General features: G+C 33.9%; 1 protein-coding gene across 4 annotated transcripts in view; it reads left to right on the top strand.

The window, feature by feature from the left end:
• Positions 1-17,780, top strand: part of LOC136983351 (dachshund homolog 1-like) — a 95,282-nt gene that overhangs the window by 58,975 nt on the left and 18,527 nt on the right. For 3 of the 4 annotated variants that reach the window (XM_067280055.1, XM_067280053.1, XM_067280052.1), the window contains 4 exons: positions 8,085-8,176; positions 8,608-8,817; positions 10,253-10,465; positions 15,734-15,817. In XM_067280055.1, the coding sequence (XP_067136156.1) occupies positions 8,085-8,176; positions 8,608-8,817; positions 10,253-10,465; positions 15,734-15,817 (599 nt within the window). The remainder of the gene's footprint in view (positions 1-8,084; positions 8,177-8,607; positions 8,818-10,252; positions 10,466-15,733; positions 15,818-17,780) is intronic. The other variant, XM_067280054.1, reaches the window with a different exon arrangement.

Here is a 17,780-nt window from a genome sequence, read left to right as displayed (position 1 = left end):
ATTTTAAAATATTGAAACCATTTTGCGAAAATACGTTTTGGAAAATCCATAAAATTTCTTTCCATTGTGTTCCGACGGCGGTTAATTGGACTTTTATTCAAAACGCGAATACTCGTGATTCTTCTTTATGATTTCATACAGAATGAAGTTTTTCTTCAAATTTACAGTTGCCGAAATGTTCAGTGAAACGATATTTTAATATTTGATACAGTAATTTCACGTTATATTAAAGAAGAAAGCTTGATGTAAAGAAGGATTAACGCTTCTTGCAAAAGTCTTCTAGCCGCGAAAAAGATAAATTTTCTACAATATACCGCCTGACACCTTCTTCTTTACGTAAGTTGGAACGTTCTTTGACAATCCAAATTGGTAGAACAGTGTATAAATCTCCTCACAAGTTCCCGGTTTGTTGTTTAAATAAAGTCTATAGCCGAGTACTCTTGTCCCACAAGGTTTTAGTGCTCGTGTGTCAGCTCTTTCTGCGACACTCCTAAAATCCAAGTCGGGTCTCAGGAGCGCATTTCGTACCAAGTGGATGCGGTGGGGGGATACAGACTGTGTCCTTATCCAAGATGGCTCGTTCCCAGCGCGCTCTCCTGATTGCATTTGACATTTATTACCCGCCTCACAGTGTGCAGGCCGGACGGGCTTTCGTTTGATGTCATTTATCATTCTAAAACTCGGATCTGTCACACTGTGCCACCTTTTCCAGCGACCGCACACTAGTCCCTATTGACAGCTGTGTGATTATGCTGCCACGTAACACAGCTGAGAAAAGAGTTCTTCTCAGACAGTGCCTGCTTGACAGACAACTCCAATGGCCAATATAGACGTGGTGCACCAAGACGGGGGTTTAGTGTCTGCCATTGTTTAGTTGGCGAACACAACGAAATAGTTTGTCGCGTGCAAAGTTTGTCTCCGCGATAGCCACTTGATTAGCCAGACAACCACTCGGAGCAGTCTGTCAACGACATATTGGATGCATTGTACACAACGTAGGTTACCACCCGTCTCAGTAGATAATGCCAAAGCTTCTAACTATATTTTGGTGATTTTGACTTAAAACTGCACTTTGAATATTTCAAGAATCCTGATCTTACATCATTTTTACTAAATATAGTTATAAATTCGAAAAAATCTGGCAAGATCTTTGATAGTTTAGTAGTATTTTATTAATAGTTAATAGTAGTTAATTAATCTGGTAAATATTTAATGTGTTTCGATAGAAATTTATTTGTTAAGTGCTTACAAAGTTGTATGGAGATAATAGTCTAGTAATTGCAAAATATTTTAATAATTTAAAAATACTCTATATGATTTTTTATTTGTTTAGTTGCTAGTGATTTGTTAGCCGTGTCATTGGTTTAGCAGAAGTTTAGTAATGGTAATTCATCGATAGTTTAGTAGCAATCGTATAGAGACATTTAGGGAATAGTTTAATATAGTTTACCAGCAATTATCTGTAGTGCAAAAGCACAATTGAGTAGTAGTTCAGTGATAATTATTTTAACGGCAGCGGTTTAGCACAGTTTAACAGTCATTTAACAATGGTTTGGTAGTAGTTTAGCAGCGGTTTAGCTTAGTGTAGCGATACTTCACAGTGGTTTAGGTGCAGCAGCAGCAATATAATAGCAATTAACAGTAGCTTAGTAATGATTAAATTTAATAACAGTGGTTTAATAAAAGTTTTAAAGTAATTTAACAAGGGTTTGGCTAAAGTTTAGCATGATTTAACATATTCCAGCGACAGTCAAAAGTAGCTTAATTGCAAAATCTGCATCTAGTTATATAAATTTTCTACGTTACAGTCAGCTCAGAATTAGTAATTTATCAGCAAGTTATCAGATAGAGTAATTAAATAATGTATGCGTTCATTATTAGTTATAAAACTGTAGCAGAATGGCTCATAATGAATTAAAAACGAGAATAAAACAAAAACCATAAAGAAACAAATTAAACTGAAGAAGTTGATGCAAGAGAAACGGAATGAAAAATTAAATAGGATCCTCTGTGCAAATAAATCCAAAAGAGATGTTCCTAATGACTCACCCGACTGAGCCTGTTAAGTGATAGCGGAAAGATTTGGAAGAAAAAGAAGAAACGAAGCGGGATATTTCTCGTGACATTGTGCAGACATCGTAAGCTATTACAATTGATTTATCACACAGAAGTCGTCTCGACACGATTCAATTGTCACACATTTACCCTCCTGTCCTTCTAATCAACGTCCTCACAATAATGATGTTGCTAAATTCAATTGTTTGTTAATTGTATTCTAGTCGGAAGAAGCGTTTGACCCGGATGCGTATCTTTTTCCTCCCTCCTCCGATTAGAAAAGGACGAAAAATAATACGAATCAATTTAAAATTTTTCTCCAGAAGATTTAAATTTATTATAAGAATTCTCTGTTGGATTATATCACGAGGGTGTTTACGACATCGCGATACGTAAATAGTCTCGGAGTCTGGACATAAGAGTCCATCGGATGACAGCTAAGAGCCACTACAAATGAACTACTTAACATCAACATATATCGAGCTTATTTTTAGTAAGATGTGCTTTATAAACATCTACTCCTAGTCGCTATCGCTTGTGTAAATGTTTAAGGCTTTCAAAAACAAATTCGGATGTGTAAGGATCTTCTTTATTATAAATGTTAGAAGATACTTCGATAGGGGTTAATTAAGTAAACTCGAATTGTGGAATTTGTAGAAGAAATATTTGTTAAAAGGAAAGTTTGGGTGTAGTTTTTCCAAGTGATTTACGAGGGGATAAATTTATAAGTGGATATAGAAGCGAGCACGGGGGTAAGCTTAGATTTTTTTACTGTAATAAAACGTTAACAGGCGGCACCAATCACGAACTATATACGCTTTTCTAACATTGGACAGTCACAGAAAGTATGGACAATGTTGAGAGACGATAACGCTATCCATTTGTGACATAAGGCAGACGTGGCACACTATCTCCTACTCTTCCACAACCAACACTAAGTCGTGATAGACTCAGTCGAACGGCGCCACTGTATTAAGTTGAAACGACATCCGTATGACACATTGACCTTCGGAATCAACTTCTCGATTGCTACTAAACTTAATAATATTTTATTTTCATTCTCTATCAATGAATCGCTCATTATGTATAGAAAACGTAGATAAACATTTTAAGAGGGGTAGCTTGCTAGTTGCGAATATTTTTACACCAAAGTGCAGTATGTTTAGAATACTCATTAACGCACAAGAAGCGAACGACTTTAAAAAAAGACAGTTTCTCCTTACGCGGGACACACCTGGTCGCCAACTAACAGGTGAGAATTCTGGTCTGTATTAGTCAGCACCCTGTACCGTGTGTGTGTGTGTATGTGTGTGTGTGTCCCCCTTCACTTTCCGCCCCCGCTTCTACGCTGGAGGCAGGATAAAAGAGAGATGGAAGACTGAGCAATGCTAAGGCAAAAGGTGTTTTTGTCTGGCATCTTCGGAAAATTTTATCTCCACTCTGAGTTAATTTAAGCCGACAGGATGATGGATTGCCAGCGGTACGTTGGCAACAACAAGACCGGGAGTTTTTGCTGGGCATGCGTATCAATCATCAGGCTGCCAGGCAGTGGAGGGTCCAGGCCTCTGTTGTCTCCCTTCTCCGCTTGTCTCTGTCGACCCCCCCTTCGTTCCACCTCCACCGGTCCTTCTGACTTAATCTTTGGAAATGAAAAAGACAGATCGGAGCATATTGCTCGATGATCGCTCTGGAGAACATGATAAATTATTTCGAAGAATTTATTTCATACAGCTTTAATTTCCCTGTATGGTATGATGCGACACTGTCTGACAGTGAAGTTCTTGCCTCTAGCTGAGGTTACTAGCTATCTCGACGTACCCCTCCCTTTCTCACAACCATTCCCACGATAACTTCTCTATAGTTCCAGAAGAGATTAAGGGAATTGAATCTTCTTAATGACACCTTGGTCGATGAACTTAACGTAGCTACTTTGCTGGCAACACTACTTTTTTCGTTGTTAAAGCGTAGAAATCTTCTCTACTTCCCTAAAAATGTTTTATTTAAAATACTTAAGATAATTTTATTTAGTTTAATTCCGTTTATAGAATTATTAAGCCGATTTTTAGCGAATTATATGAATATTTCATACAGAACACAATCTAGAATGCTTCTGATATGGTTCTTAATGATGCATTAGCATAAATTAAAAATTTTTGAAATATATTGTGAAAATTATATAATGATAATTGTAGTTTATAATGTAGTTAGTTACGTACTGTACATAAAGCTTTTATTATTGTAATACTAATTAAATGCAAAAGTTGTGAAATCACGCGAAATTTTCATTTTCCTAACCAAGTGAACAATGATGATGATGATGATGTGGAATTCAGTTTCTTCTCCTCCTTCATTATCCAAATATTTTTCGAAATCTACATAATTATTGAATTGTGGAAATTTTGTATTTAAATGATAAATTACATCTTAACAATCTTTGTACATGTTTGCCTAATTTTAAAGTGAAAAGTTACATTTCTGTCAAACCAAACCATCCCATCGGGTTGCATGAATATATAAAGGCTTCGCATTATCGGCATTAATGTTAATTAGTTCTTTCGCTTATTAAAATATTAACATAAATTTATCCAACTGGTTTGTGTATAGTTTAAACTTATTTTTCTATTAAATAACTCTTAGAAAACAATCATTTTAGAGTGTTTATTTGATATATTAACACCAAGAGCCGCATCAGTCGAGCAATTTGATGTACTTTCAGCAACCTGTCCTCAAGTTTTTATTATTAGCAGGCAAGTTTTTAGTCGATAGAAGGTAGATTTCGTCAGTAACCGCTCTCTCTTACTTTTCCCCTTGACACAAACTACGTTAGAAAGCTAAGATGCCTTGGCATATCGACGAGAAAAACGAAAACATTCCAGAACCTTGACAGCCGAGGTATGCAAGAGAGTTCTTTAATATTTGCAAACCAAACAACGTTCCTTCTTCGTTGATGTACGGTCCTTTACAAATGAGACCAAATTAACGACTGCTAATAGGTTGAAGGCCCGGAGGCTGAACTCTGCCTTACTGAATCACCGACTGACTACGAGGACACGTAATTTGTGCCAACATTTTAATGAAACGTTCTCTCTTCGTTCCACCCCCACTCCCCTATCCCCCCTTCCCTCTATCTACCCATGCGAGTAAAGTCTGTGCTCTACATCTTTACCCCACTATGATTAATGAAAATCTCTCTCCAAATGCAATTTTAAGCATTCTTTAAACTGCAGTAGCTTACCCCCTTCTCTTTTAATTTGTGACATTGCCGGTTGTAGCGTTGTGTCGCGAACTGTTTGCTCACAATCAGCTTCACCTCCCCTTTCCCAAGCGGAGATGAAAAACAAATAAAAGGCTGAATGTGAGCAATCAAAGCATCCGTAGAGCATTCTAAATTGTTGTGTCTCTCTTCCAATGTGGGTTTTTCGCACCTCGCACTCTACCCCTCACCATTTTCATGCGCTTCTAACACATACATTTGATGAAGTAGAATGAAGCCTTCTGGAAAGATAAATATTATTAGAATAGCTACAACGAAGCACACGGTTTGTTTCAATTTCCATTTTTTTATATTAGCATTTTTTTTCTAATTAACCAACCGATTTTTTTAAATCATTCGATTCTTAATGCTGTCAACCGCTTGCCTAAAACAAATATTAAGATTTATGAGTTTAAAAAAAGATGAAAAATCATCATTTTCACATCTTCAACTCGTTTAAAAAAATTAGAAATTGCTACGCAACTATTATAAAACTATAGGAAATAATAAAATTTAAGATCGTAAACTAAATTAGTCACTTTTTCCCTAGAAAAAAATGCACTCGAGTTTCGTGTAAACATTCCTTTCTTCCTATCTTCTCTTTGATTTTTTTCTTATTCATTTAAACTTAAACAATTTATTTAGTTAATGTCTAACCAAACAAAATTAGATTAAAACGCAATGCTATTTTTAAAAAATAATCTGAAACAAAATAGTTGCAATTGGAGTTTATCAAAGAACCATTCTGAAACTGTTTTCATGTCTCATTACAGAAGACAATGGAACATTTTAAGTTACATTTGTACTAGGAGTAAAGCAGTTGCTAGTGTCTTTATCATCAAAGTCGTTCCCAATTAAAATTTAATTTCATTATTTCAACTAATTAGGAATAAACACACCTCATTTAAAGTCGACACGAAGGTAAATTTACTTCCTCTCTCTTGCACAAATAGAGGATGAGAATTGACTGTTGCAACTCCACACCTAATGACGAATGAAGCTGGACGTGTAACGAGCTCCTTTTATTGTTATTATTATGTACTTTAATCTTTCTACAATTAAAAAAATATATGTATATATACTATAATTAACAATAACTGCAATTTAACAGCAAGAATAATTGTTGATTCTTAATCTATCTGGAAACTAATTATAGATCAACTATGCTTCACTTAGTGGAAACCATTGTTTTCTTCTTAATTAAGTTTCTTTATCTCTTTAGTACGAATTATTATTATTGCATTCTTTAATCATTTAAACTTAAAAATACTTAAAAATAAACAAAATTTACAGAGAAAAATAGTAATTCTTCGACACTCTGCATCCTGGAGTTTTTTGTATCAAGTGATGCTTAGACGCAGTAGTTAAGCTTCGATTAATGGAGTTTATTCAGTAATTAATTAACTATAAAAGTAATTTATTGATATTTTTATGTTATTTAATCCTTAAAATTAATTTTAAAAAAAAACATTAATAATAATCAGAATTTTTCATTTTCTTTCTCGAACTGATGAGTTGCATTTCGAGTCGATTAATCTTTCTTTAATCGAGTATTTGATTGTTTAATTAAGGTTTTCGTTTGTTGTCGTTTTTAAGTATTTTAATTTTATAAAATTAATAAAATGCAATTAATAGTCAGAAGAATTTAAGGAAAAGAAATGATAATTTGGACATTGCTGTAAAATGGATTGCATTCTAAGCATGCTTCAATTAATTGTGTTTATTATCTTTTAATTAGGTTTCAATGTTTGTTTGAAAGTTTTATGATTTAGTTGAGGCTTCTAAAAATAAATAAAAAGCATAATTAATGATAAACATGCTCTTTAAACATAAAGAACAGGTCTATCTCCAGAAATTTATACTTCTCTACATGCATCAACGTGTTTAGTTAAATTTCGCCATAGATTTTTGTCGTGATTTATATAAATAACACGTTTAAAAATGTAAAACACACACAAAATTTTGAAAAAAAAACTGCAAAAATGAACTTTTTCCATTTGTAAATTTAGAAAAATGTGAGATAAAAGTTGGGTTTTCTGCTGTTCAAACCACCGAACTTCATGGGTTTGAATCACCACGACTTAACTAAGCTTCACTTAATGGAGTGTATTATCTTCTTAATTAAGTTTCGACACTACTTTATACAATAAACAGGCGATGGATGATTTGTAAAATGTTTAAAGCATACGAGAAGATGAGCGAGTGAGAGGGGTTATCCTATAATTTTACAGGTCTAAAGCTAGAGTACACATGTGATCAGAATGACAAGACTTTTCCAATAGAGCCAGCATTAATATCAAAGGCGAATACATTAAAGTATTGGCAAGTGAGTACGATCCGACAAGAGCAGTATTATAGTCTGCTTAAACAAATCTAGCATGGATTACTGTCCCATAATATCGGATTTACTGCAAAGACGTTAGAAAGATAGAGAAGACGTGTCAGATTTAGTCAGGGATACTAAACGCTATCATTACTCAAACCGACTTAGAATGGTGTCGAGATAGTTTGCTACCTTTAACACTTATTCATTGCTCGTTTTAATAGACTGTAGAGATTGCTAGCTTTAATTAATGAGATGAGAGTGAAGCGGAATTATGTTTTTATGGCTTCAAATAAGTGATCGAATAGGAAGATGTATGATCGAAGATAATAAGCTAAGAATAAATTTATTAAATTACTGACTAAGATACTAACTCTGTGTAGTTTTTTTAAAAGTCTTTCTTCTTTATTTGAAGTATTGTAAACACTCTTTTATGTTAATTTTTGTTTACAGGTTAAGAGAAGAAAGATCGGATGTTGCGGAAACAAAAGATCGGCTTTATGGATTCGATAGTCATCGTATGAAAGATCCTTCTTTCTTAAATGGTAAATATTAAACACACGAATCCTAATGGATAAATAGGAACTACATTAATTATGTAGTATTTTTATTAATGGAAGGATTTTTATCGGTCCTTCAAAGTCACATCTCATCAAACATACTTTTCTGTTCGTTAATGGATTGAATTCGAATGTAAATATTTACATTTTAGCTTTGATTTTGGCTTTTTTTTGAATGAATTTTTTATTATTTGATTTACTGCTGGTTATTTAAATTTTATTTTGACGAATTTAATGGTAAATTTCTATTTTTTTATGATTTGCATGATCATTTTTTAAATTTAAATAATAAAGGAAGGTATCCCACTAAATTTTTTGTTTATTAAAATTGCATGTTGGAATTTTTTTCTTATATTTAGTAGTGGGAACCTTAGGCATTATCTAATTCGTGTTCTCTTGTCTGGTGGCCTACATAGGCTACTTCTGGCTTCTTGCAGGAGCCTCTGCCAACGGTCACAGTCCTGTCCTTAATCTATCTCAAAACAGCAGTAGAGGGGGTCTAGGTGCGGGCGGTGGCACAAGCAACGGTGGTGGAGATCACAGTGGAAGCGATACTGCTTATAACGACGGGCCAGATGATGACGATAACGATAGCGAAGACGATGACGAAGACGACAGGGAGCAAGGTTAGAATTCCATTTCACTGTATAAACACTTTAATAAGCTTAACTTATTCTAATTTATCATTTTAAAGTAGCCAGATATTTATAACTTCCCTTTCTTATACCTAACTTATCAAGTAAACTTGAAATAAAACAGATGTAATTATCGCATTAAAAAGTGTATTTTTAGAATATTTATGTATATATATATATATTTTTTGTAAAATTCTTTGCGTAATTTATTATTTTAACTTTTTGTATTTATTTTTTTGAAGAAGTACGTTACGCTCTAGTAGGGAGGAGAGTGTTTTAATTAGTTAGTTTAGCGTGAACCATATCAAAGAGCATCCATCTGTACGACTCATTCGAGTTTCTTTCTATTAATTTTTGTATAAAGTCATTAAAAAATATGAGATTTATCGATAGGAAAGAGAACCTAAAGACTTTTCAGTACATTAGACAGATCCATATCGGGTGGCAGAGTGACAGTAGAATGTCAACACAGATGACGAGGGGACGAATACCTCTCCTAGTCTTCTGCAACAGGCAGAAAAACCCCGACGACAGCGCAAGAAAGGGAGGGTAAAACCTAATTGCCCGTTAAGCAGACTTGTTAACAGCTTCGACTTTCCCCCACCCTTACTACTATACTCCACACTCTTTTTCACCAAGTGCTTCCGACTGTAGTAGAAAAGAGGAGCGAGAGAACACATTAAATGACTAAATCACCCCCAACATGCAATGAACTGTTTTGCAGGATAACGTTGTAAGAGCGTAGAGGGTTTATTCCGTGCCACAAAATTCCAACTGATACTGTACTAGAATAACCCGTGAAGTAAGCAGTATTATTAAGTACAAGAGGAAAAAAAAATTGATAGGGAACTATCTAATTAGATTAAAGACGAGTTCAAATAATTACTAGATACAATTGAGTTTTATCTACATAGGTATATAGTCTGGAATAAGAAAAGCGGAGGCGTCTGGATTGTGTTAAGATAGCCAATTTATGTACTTCTACTCATACTTTGAGGTTTCTAATGATGTGGTTCTCGTATCTTTCCACTCTACGGATGAAATCATTCAATTTATGTCGAGTATGGGAATTTTAATTTAGATTTGCCTTCATACAAAGAGACGGGGTTGAAAAAAATAATAATAATAAAGAGAGGAAGAGCGTGATGGGGGTGCAAACTTACCTTTTCTTTTATTGAGTGGAAGAGAATTGTAAACGTCTAATCGCCTTTATTCGTAATTTATCTAAGCATATGTACTTCTTATTTAATAATACGCTAGTTAATTTTTATTAAAAAAACAACATATTTAATGGTTTTTTTTATACTTTCCAAACGTCGTTTGTATGAAAGAAACACTGTGTTATTTTTTTTTCTTGTGAATAGAAGTCTTTATACGTGTTTTTACGATTATTATTGATTGAAAAAAGGGCATTTTTCCTGGACAGATCTGAGTGACAATCCAGATGTCAGCAGCACAGCAAACACAGATCGGTTGTCGAGTCAACAATTACCGTTCCCTAACGTTGTGGGTGACAGTGGTACTGTATCTGGACAGGGATCGTCTTCCATCGAGACTCTGTTAAGAAATATCCAAGGTCTACTAAAAGTTGCTGCTGATAATGCAAGACAACAAGAAAGACAAATTAATTTAGAAAAAGGTGAGTCTTTTATTTATCGTTTCTACAAACTTTTACACCCAAAACTTAAATAGAACTTAAAAAATGAGGTAAAATATTTCATTATCTTTTCTTCTTTCTAGAAAATGAATAAGATATTCGCATTTTGAATAATTATTAAAGACAATCTTGCTTAAATAGAGATAATTGTGAATCCTATTGTCTTTTCTTGTTTGGCTAATTGAAAAATTCATTTTATCTTTTTTCGAGAAATTGTATTAATTATAAATAATTGTAGGAAAATACTTTTTGCTGGATAATTGTTGGAAATAATTATAATATACTTTAAATAAATTGAAAAAAAAATTCTTTTTTTTCATATTTAGATAATTGATTATCTTCGTGGTTTAAAATAATGATAAAAACATTATTATTTTACTAGGATAATTATATTTTCGTATCAGGAACACGGTAAAATGTCTTATCTCGTTTCATCTCGAAATTACAACGATATATTACAATTTTTCTGGATAATTGTAGAATATATCTCTTTCTTTCTGTATAATTTAAACATTTATAATCATTTTTACACGTGAAAAATTTAAAAAAATATGATCTTTCCTATCTAAAAAATCGCATATTTCTTAAATAATTGTGCAATTAATTGGGATAATTGTGAAAATAGTTAACCTTTTCTTTAGCACAAAACTAGAAAAATTTGCACGGATTTTGTTTTTTAAATTACAGAAATTAAAATAAAAAAAATCACTTTAGAATATTTAAAAGATAGGAAATTCAACAGATCAACAAGAGCAAGAGAGGAAGAGAGAGTGAGATATTAAAAAAATACTTCAGAATGTCGTAACATATCAAAACCTATAAACGTTTGGGAATAATAGAAGGATGTTTTTTAGCCATAACTACCCGTTGGTGGCTCCAAAAATAAAAAAAATAAAAAAAATTGGCAACTGAGAGAGAAAGAGGGTGCTATTGTTATCAGTAAGTTAACGATGTTCTGCATGTCGGCCACAAGAGGAGAAAAGCATGTAACGAAAAAGATATCAGATAGAAGTTGTAGTAGATGCTTTGGGAGGGTGAGAGAAGTGGGGGTGTAGTAGGGGGTGAGGAGCGGTTGATGGAGCCCATAGAGGGCGCCGCACAGGTGCCCGTTACGACTTCGACTCTCTATAGATGGGAAAACGTTGGAAATCACATCATCACTGCCTTTAGTTTCGCACGCTTTGAATCGCGGCGAAACACTTGCCCCGTAAATCCAATAAAAACGTCAAAATGAAATATGCCTCAAACTATATAGATAAAGAGTTGGTACTGGTTACAATACTTTAGTCCCCCTTCCATCGTTTGCCCCCCTGTATCGCTTAATTAAGAATGGAAGTTTTGTATGGCTGCGAGTCAGTGCTTTTGCTACAGATGATTAAATTACGACTAGTCTCGGTTTTATGAGTAGTAATATATACGTTTCTCCAACCCCTCAGTTTAGTGGCGAACTGTGAGGCATGGTAGAGGTAATGTTATCTGTCCATTACGGTGCTAGTGTCGAGATATAATGGTCTTAAGTGAACAAAGGAAGATGAGGAAGACTTTGCAGCTATGCCCGGTAAATCATTAACAAGTACCAACTTCGCGTGTGATGTGCATGCCCTGAAAGGAGCCGATAAGGAGGTAATCGCCTTGTAGGCGTCTGTAAACAGTTCGTCCTTCTCTGCCACACTCGGGAGGTCGCCCCACGGGAGTGCAAAATATGGTTATTTGTTTAGAATCTTTTCAAACAATTGAGATTTCTAAATCTCTTTCTACCTAATCGACCAATTCTGACAATTCTTACTACTTACATCTTCTATTTTTTATCGCTTAAATCTTTGTAAATGAGCTCGATTTTTGGCTGTTGAACGTGGAATTTTCATTAAAGATACATCAATTCTCTTCATCTAAGAATTTCATCGAATTACTGTACAGTATGTGCCCCTTCGGGCATTTTTTCTAAACACTGATTTACCAAGCTAATAGACTGCCTAATTTTTGCCATTTTCACTAAATCGCGATCGTAACAATCACCATTTTGACTAATCGATATATCAATATCTAGCTGATAATACACCTCGTGTGGCTGACTTTTACGCAAGTCCCAAGCAAGTCCACTCCTGTGTTCGACTCTTATAAAAATTTATAATATAAAATATAATACTCCGTAACATATATATTCTTAAACAGAATTAACATCCTCTCAAACTTTGCGGTGAAATATCATTTAGAATTAAAAATTCTCCTAAACTAAGTGCGTATTCAACTTCCAAACATAGTTCTTGTTCTTATAAGCGAACGTCCTGAACACAGATTCTAAATTGTTTAATGATTTTCTAAATATAATTTGAAAATTGTGCTCTTGAACACATTCTAAATCCATTCACTGTATATATAGACATGTGTTGAATACAACTTTTATGCACTGAGTTAAGAAAAAACTGCATTTAATAAGTTAACGATTTAGATATTAATAAATCTAAAGAAATTAATCATAAAACAAAATTAAAAGATAGGAAATATATCATTAGTTATTTTTTCTTAATACCTTTTCGTAATGTTTTAAGTTCAATAAGGCAAAAGGTTGTAATTTTTATATCCGGAGTCAAACAGCAAGAGCCAAAGAGAAATAGTTTTGACAGAATCAACCAAAGCGTAAACAATGAAGTAAAATTGGTTGTCAGAAAATGATTAATAGCAAGTTTTATTTATCGATTTGGGAGGATTTTTTCAACTTCTTTCTCTCTCACAGACTCACTCTCTCTCTCTCTTACATATATACATACATACGCTTTGAAAGATTCTATATGGTTTTCAATAGGAGACGAATGATTCAACTGAGTAATTTATGTTAGAAAAATATTAATTTCAAAAAAGAATTCATAAAATAATAAATATTAAATATGATAATTTAAAAACTTGTTAAATTAAGACATCGGGAGATAAAGTGGAAAGTAAGCAATTATCTTTGTTTACTTAAAAAGATAGAATCCAAAGGGTTGGGTGCAACTTCATAAATTGTGGACTCGTGCCTCTCTAGTCGTGTTTCAATTCTTTCTTATAAAATGTTGTAATTATGATTTTTAGAGAAAAATGGCTTATTCGTGATAACGATAGTAGAGTAATGCTTACGATAGTAGCTAAGAATTCGTGAAGGGGAACCTGATTTATAAAGGGATAACCAACTTTCAACATGGTTCATGGATCACGAGTTAAGAGTAACAATATCTCAATCAAATATGGTGTTAAAAGTTTCTTGTTAAGCAATCACGACCTTATGAACTTTTTATCACAAAGAAAAATCTATAATAAAATAGTTTTTTTATTTACTTAAATAGAAAAAAAATCATAAAAATTACGAGCGAAAAATGATTCGTTTTATTATAAAACGGAGTCTAGTTTTAAGTTTAAAACTAAATAGACTTAATTACGCTTACATCTATATACGAGGAAGACAAATGGGATGAATATATTAGTTAGGATCGTAACTAACAGGTGTTGGGCCACTCGATGTTACGATAATGTATGTGATAAAGGTCGAAATGTCCACTCGAGTAGCATATATCAAGCTCCCAGCCGGACAGCAGATATTGGTGAGTGGATGTGGCACTTAACTGACACCTGTTCTGCTTTCGTACCTGTCCACGAGGCCACGACGAGCCGACCATATGATCTGCTGCTCACAATGGCGCAGGTCATTAATCATGGCTGGTGCGAGATGTTGTCTCCGACTCTATAGCTGGACATGACTCTCGGCTCGAGTGAATGGTTATTTTTGGAGGTTGATAATGGAATCCTATCTAATCTCTAGAGGAAATGTGCTGTTTTTTCCGATAGGCAATCTTTCTATTAACAGTTTGATGCCAGAATTTTTTTAACTCTCGATATGATAGCTTCCAATTTCGTATATTACTCCAAGAACTTCTTTACTTTTTAATACTGCTTTTGTTCGAGGCTGATAATACTCTTCCTTTTCTAACTTTTCTCGTCTCTAAGAACGTTTGCTTATTTTAATTTTATCTTTAAGCGCTCATTCCTTACAATATTTTTGTCATCTTCTATATTACTTGCTTAATTTCATTTTTATTTATGATACTAACCTTTATAATATTTTAATTAGTAAATTTCCATTTTTATATGATTCTTCTTGCTTAAAACTATTTCCAAGATAAGTCGTTTCTGATTTTCTGCCGTCAGATCTCTTAAAACATTGATTTATTTTAGTCTTCGTTTCTAATTTTTGACTGCTCAAACTAGTTATTAGGAATATTTGATAATTAAATCTTTCTTTAATTCTACTCTTACACATCTAAACCTTTAAGTAATTCTTAAATGGTCCTAACAATTTACGTTCTGTATTCCTCTTTCTTATACAGTTTATCTCGTAAATTCTTCTTTTCTCTTATTCTTATCTATGAAATACTAGGAAGTGCAATTCACTTTATTAAAAACCGAGACTCGACTTTTTACACACTCTTTTGCTATTGACAGATAACACACTTCATCCCGACTCTCAGCCGATCTCTAGGAAACATTCAGTTAGTGTAATTCTCTTCCATGCTTTCTCTCCTTATATAAATTACATAGGTATATATCTGTCCAATTTCCATTTCTAATGGTAAATGAATGGTTTGTATCAATGAATATTAATGTCTGTATGGTGGTGTTATCTAGCCAAGCCAGCTGCTGTTGAACAAAGTAACAGGCACGTCTGTGGTATTCCTTTGTTGATTCTTCGCCTGACACACTAGTGCATCATCCTGTCAACGGAAATCTACCATTGTCCCGTTTGAGATGAGCAAATATTATCCGTTTTCTCTCTCAACAGCTAGTTTATTTAACAGAAGGCTTAAAATCTACCGACTTTCAAGCACATCCCGATCATTTTGATGGAAAATAGAAAACTCCCCTATTCATATACTTTCCTTACAAACAGATGCGTAATTACTGTTCTCTTTGCAAATGTGGAGAAGATATCTGAATTGTATTCTTTGTTCTGTTGACACATTAAAGGCGATTTCTCTTTCCTTTTAAACAGAACTTTCGCTAAATGATACTTGTATACTGTTCAGATGTTAATGAAGGTTTATCACACCACAAATGAGAGAAAGGAATAAAAGTTGAATTATACTCTTTGTTTGAAGACTTTATATATAAGGATTTCCAAATGAAACTTGAAATGGTTCAATATTGAATATATTAAGTCAGATTCTTGTTTAATATCTGCTCCTCATCATCCCATAAATTTTAATTATTATTTTCCTACAGCTGAACTGAAGATGGAGATCATGAGAGAAAGAGAATTGCGAGAAAATATGGAAAAGCAGCTATTAGAAGAACAACGAACAAGAAGTAAGTTTGTGTTTTTTAAAACACTTTTCTCGTCTCGTATCATAAAAATTTCCTTAATAAAATACTTAAAATGCCATAAAATTATTGAAGCATTTGATAATAATCAATATTTCTTATTAATTGACTTCAACGCGTGAAATTTTATTTAATATCATTATATCTATGACGAGGAAGGATTCTTTGCTATGCATGGTACACTGCAGGGAAGTATGATTTACAGGTAGCCCATTCTTAGAAAAGCTCTACTTCAATCCGATGTTAGAAGTCATCTTCTCATCTGCTATTCCCTTAGGAGTAATTAAATTTTATCTCCTAACTATACGTCTTTTAATTGCCTGAGTTTCGTTTAAATACTCAAGAGGATGTTGATAAGAGATGTTAGCTAGAATCGCGTTTCATTGATAGATATCCGGGCACACATCCTGTTGAAAGTCAAAGAGTGTAGGGGCTTAAAAGTCCAGAAATTCAAAACGATTCGTGAAAAGGAACCTCCCTCTCTTATCCGGAGAATTTAAAGAATGTGAAGTGTAGCTCCTAACTTTTACTGACCGGGAGGAGTGGGTGACGTCATTTCCGGAACATCCGTCACGTGATCGCCAGGTAATTGAAGTCCAGAACAGTGGAAGGTGGTAGTTTTTTTCCCACTTCCCGTCCAAAGTCGACATTTTTGGTGTCCCGGGGCCAAATAAAACTTCAGATAGGAATTTTACAAATTCTCTCAAACGTTCCCAAACGACAGCGAAAACGAAGAAAGGCGAAAGATTAATTGTTTCTCTTCGTCTCCGATCACAAGCATAGAGTTATCCTTGATCCCTTCGGGGTAGAGTCCACACATACCCCCCGTTTTACCGAGAGAGAACGTAGCTTTAGCGAAATGTTTGTAGGGGGATGGGAGTACTGAAGTAAAAGGTATTCTCCCCTTAATATCTGGAGGCAGACTTTTCTCAAAAGATGGATCGAAATTTAAGCGATTTGCAAATATCTGTAGGGTTTCGCTCCGCTAGGCAGAAAAACTCCTGCCTTTTCGGAAGGTGGGGGAGGGTCTTGCGTGATAAATGACAAGACGGAGAAGCGGTCGATCCAGTCGCTGCTTCACTCTAGCAATTCCTCCCAGTCCGCTACATATGGTGCAAACATTGTTCACTTGACTTGTCGTCAGTTTTCACGCGAGTTCTTTTTTTTCCTGCTTCCCCTTCTCTCTCTCTCTCTCTCTCTCTCGCTGCTCTTTTTCTTTTTCTTTTCGCTCCTTTTCCGGCTTTCCACTGACACCTTCTTTCCACTGACTATCTGCAGAGAACCATCATCAAATCAGTCGTGAAATTGCAGAATTCGGTTTTCCAGCTTCGTGGAGAGACAGTAACTTTCGTTGCTTCTCTCTTTAACTTCAGTTGTTCGTCGTTCCGACAACAGGTTGAAGAGAAAATCCATGGAAAAAAAAAACATATTATAAATTTCTAAAACGTGACCGAAATGAATTATTTTTATTTAAATATATATTTAAAATTTTAATCATTAATTATGATTTTAAATACGTAAAAATTTGCATCGACAAGTACTTAAATGAGAATTAATTAGCTTTAATTAATGATGTTTTGATGTTTTAAAATTTAATAATTGTCTTTTAAGATATTATTAATGTCATTTTTAAGACAGGAGTTTAGAATGATAAGATGATAATGTAGAAAATTACAGATTTAAGGCGATAATACGGAGGTGTAAGATTTAAGAATGATGTAGTGAGAAGTTAATATTAAGGATGATGATTTAGAATCAAGATGATGATGTCGTAAATTAAGATTTAATATCATCTTCATCATTATCGTTTCATCTGTGACAAATTAAGATTAAGATGAAGGTAGAGATGGTTAAGATATAAGATGATTCTGTGTATAGAAAGAATGCATTTTCTCATGCAAATAATTAAATAAAAATGCCTAACTGTAAATTACAGTCAATAAAAGAA

This window comes from Centruroides vittatus, unplaced genomic scaffold (genome assembly GCF_030686945.1).
Source record: "Centruroides vittatus isolate TY-2023 unplaced genomic scaffold, ASM3068694v2 contig_880, whole genome shotgun sequence".
NCBI classification, from domain to species: domain Eukaryota; kingdom Metazoa; phylum Arthropoda; class Arachnida; order Scorpiones; family Buthidae; genus Centruroides; species Centruroides vittatus.
The sequence above is the reverse complement of the archived record's forward strand: the minus strand, read 5'-3'. Positions and strand labels throughout refer to the sequence as shown.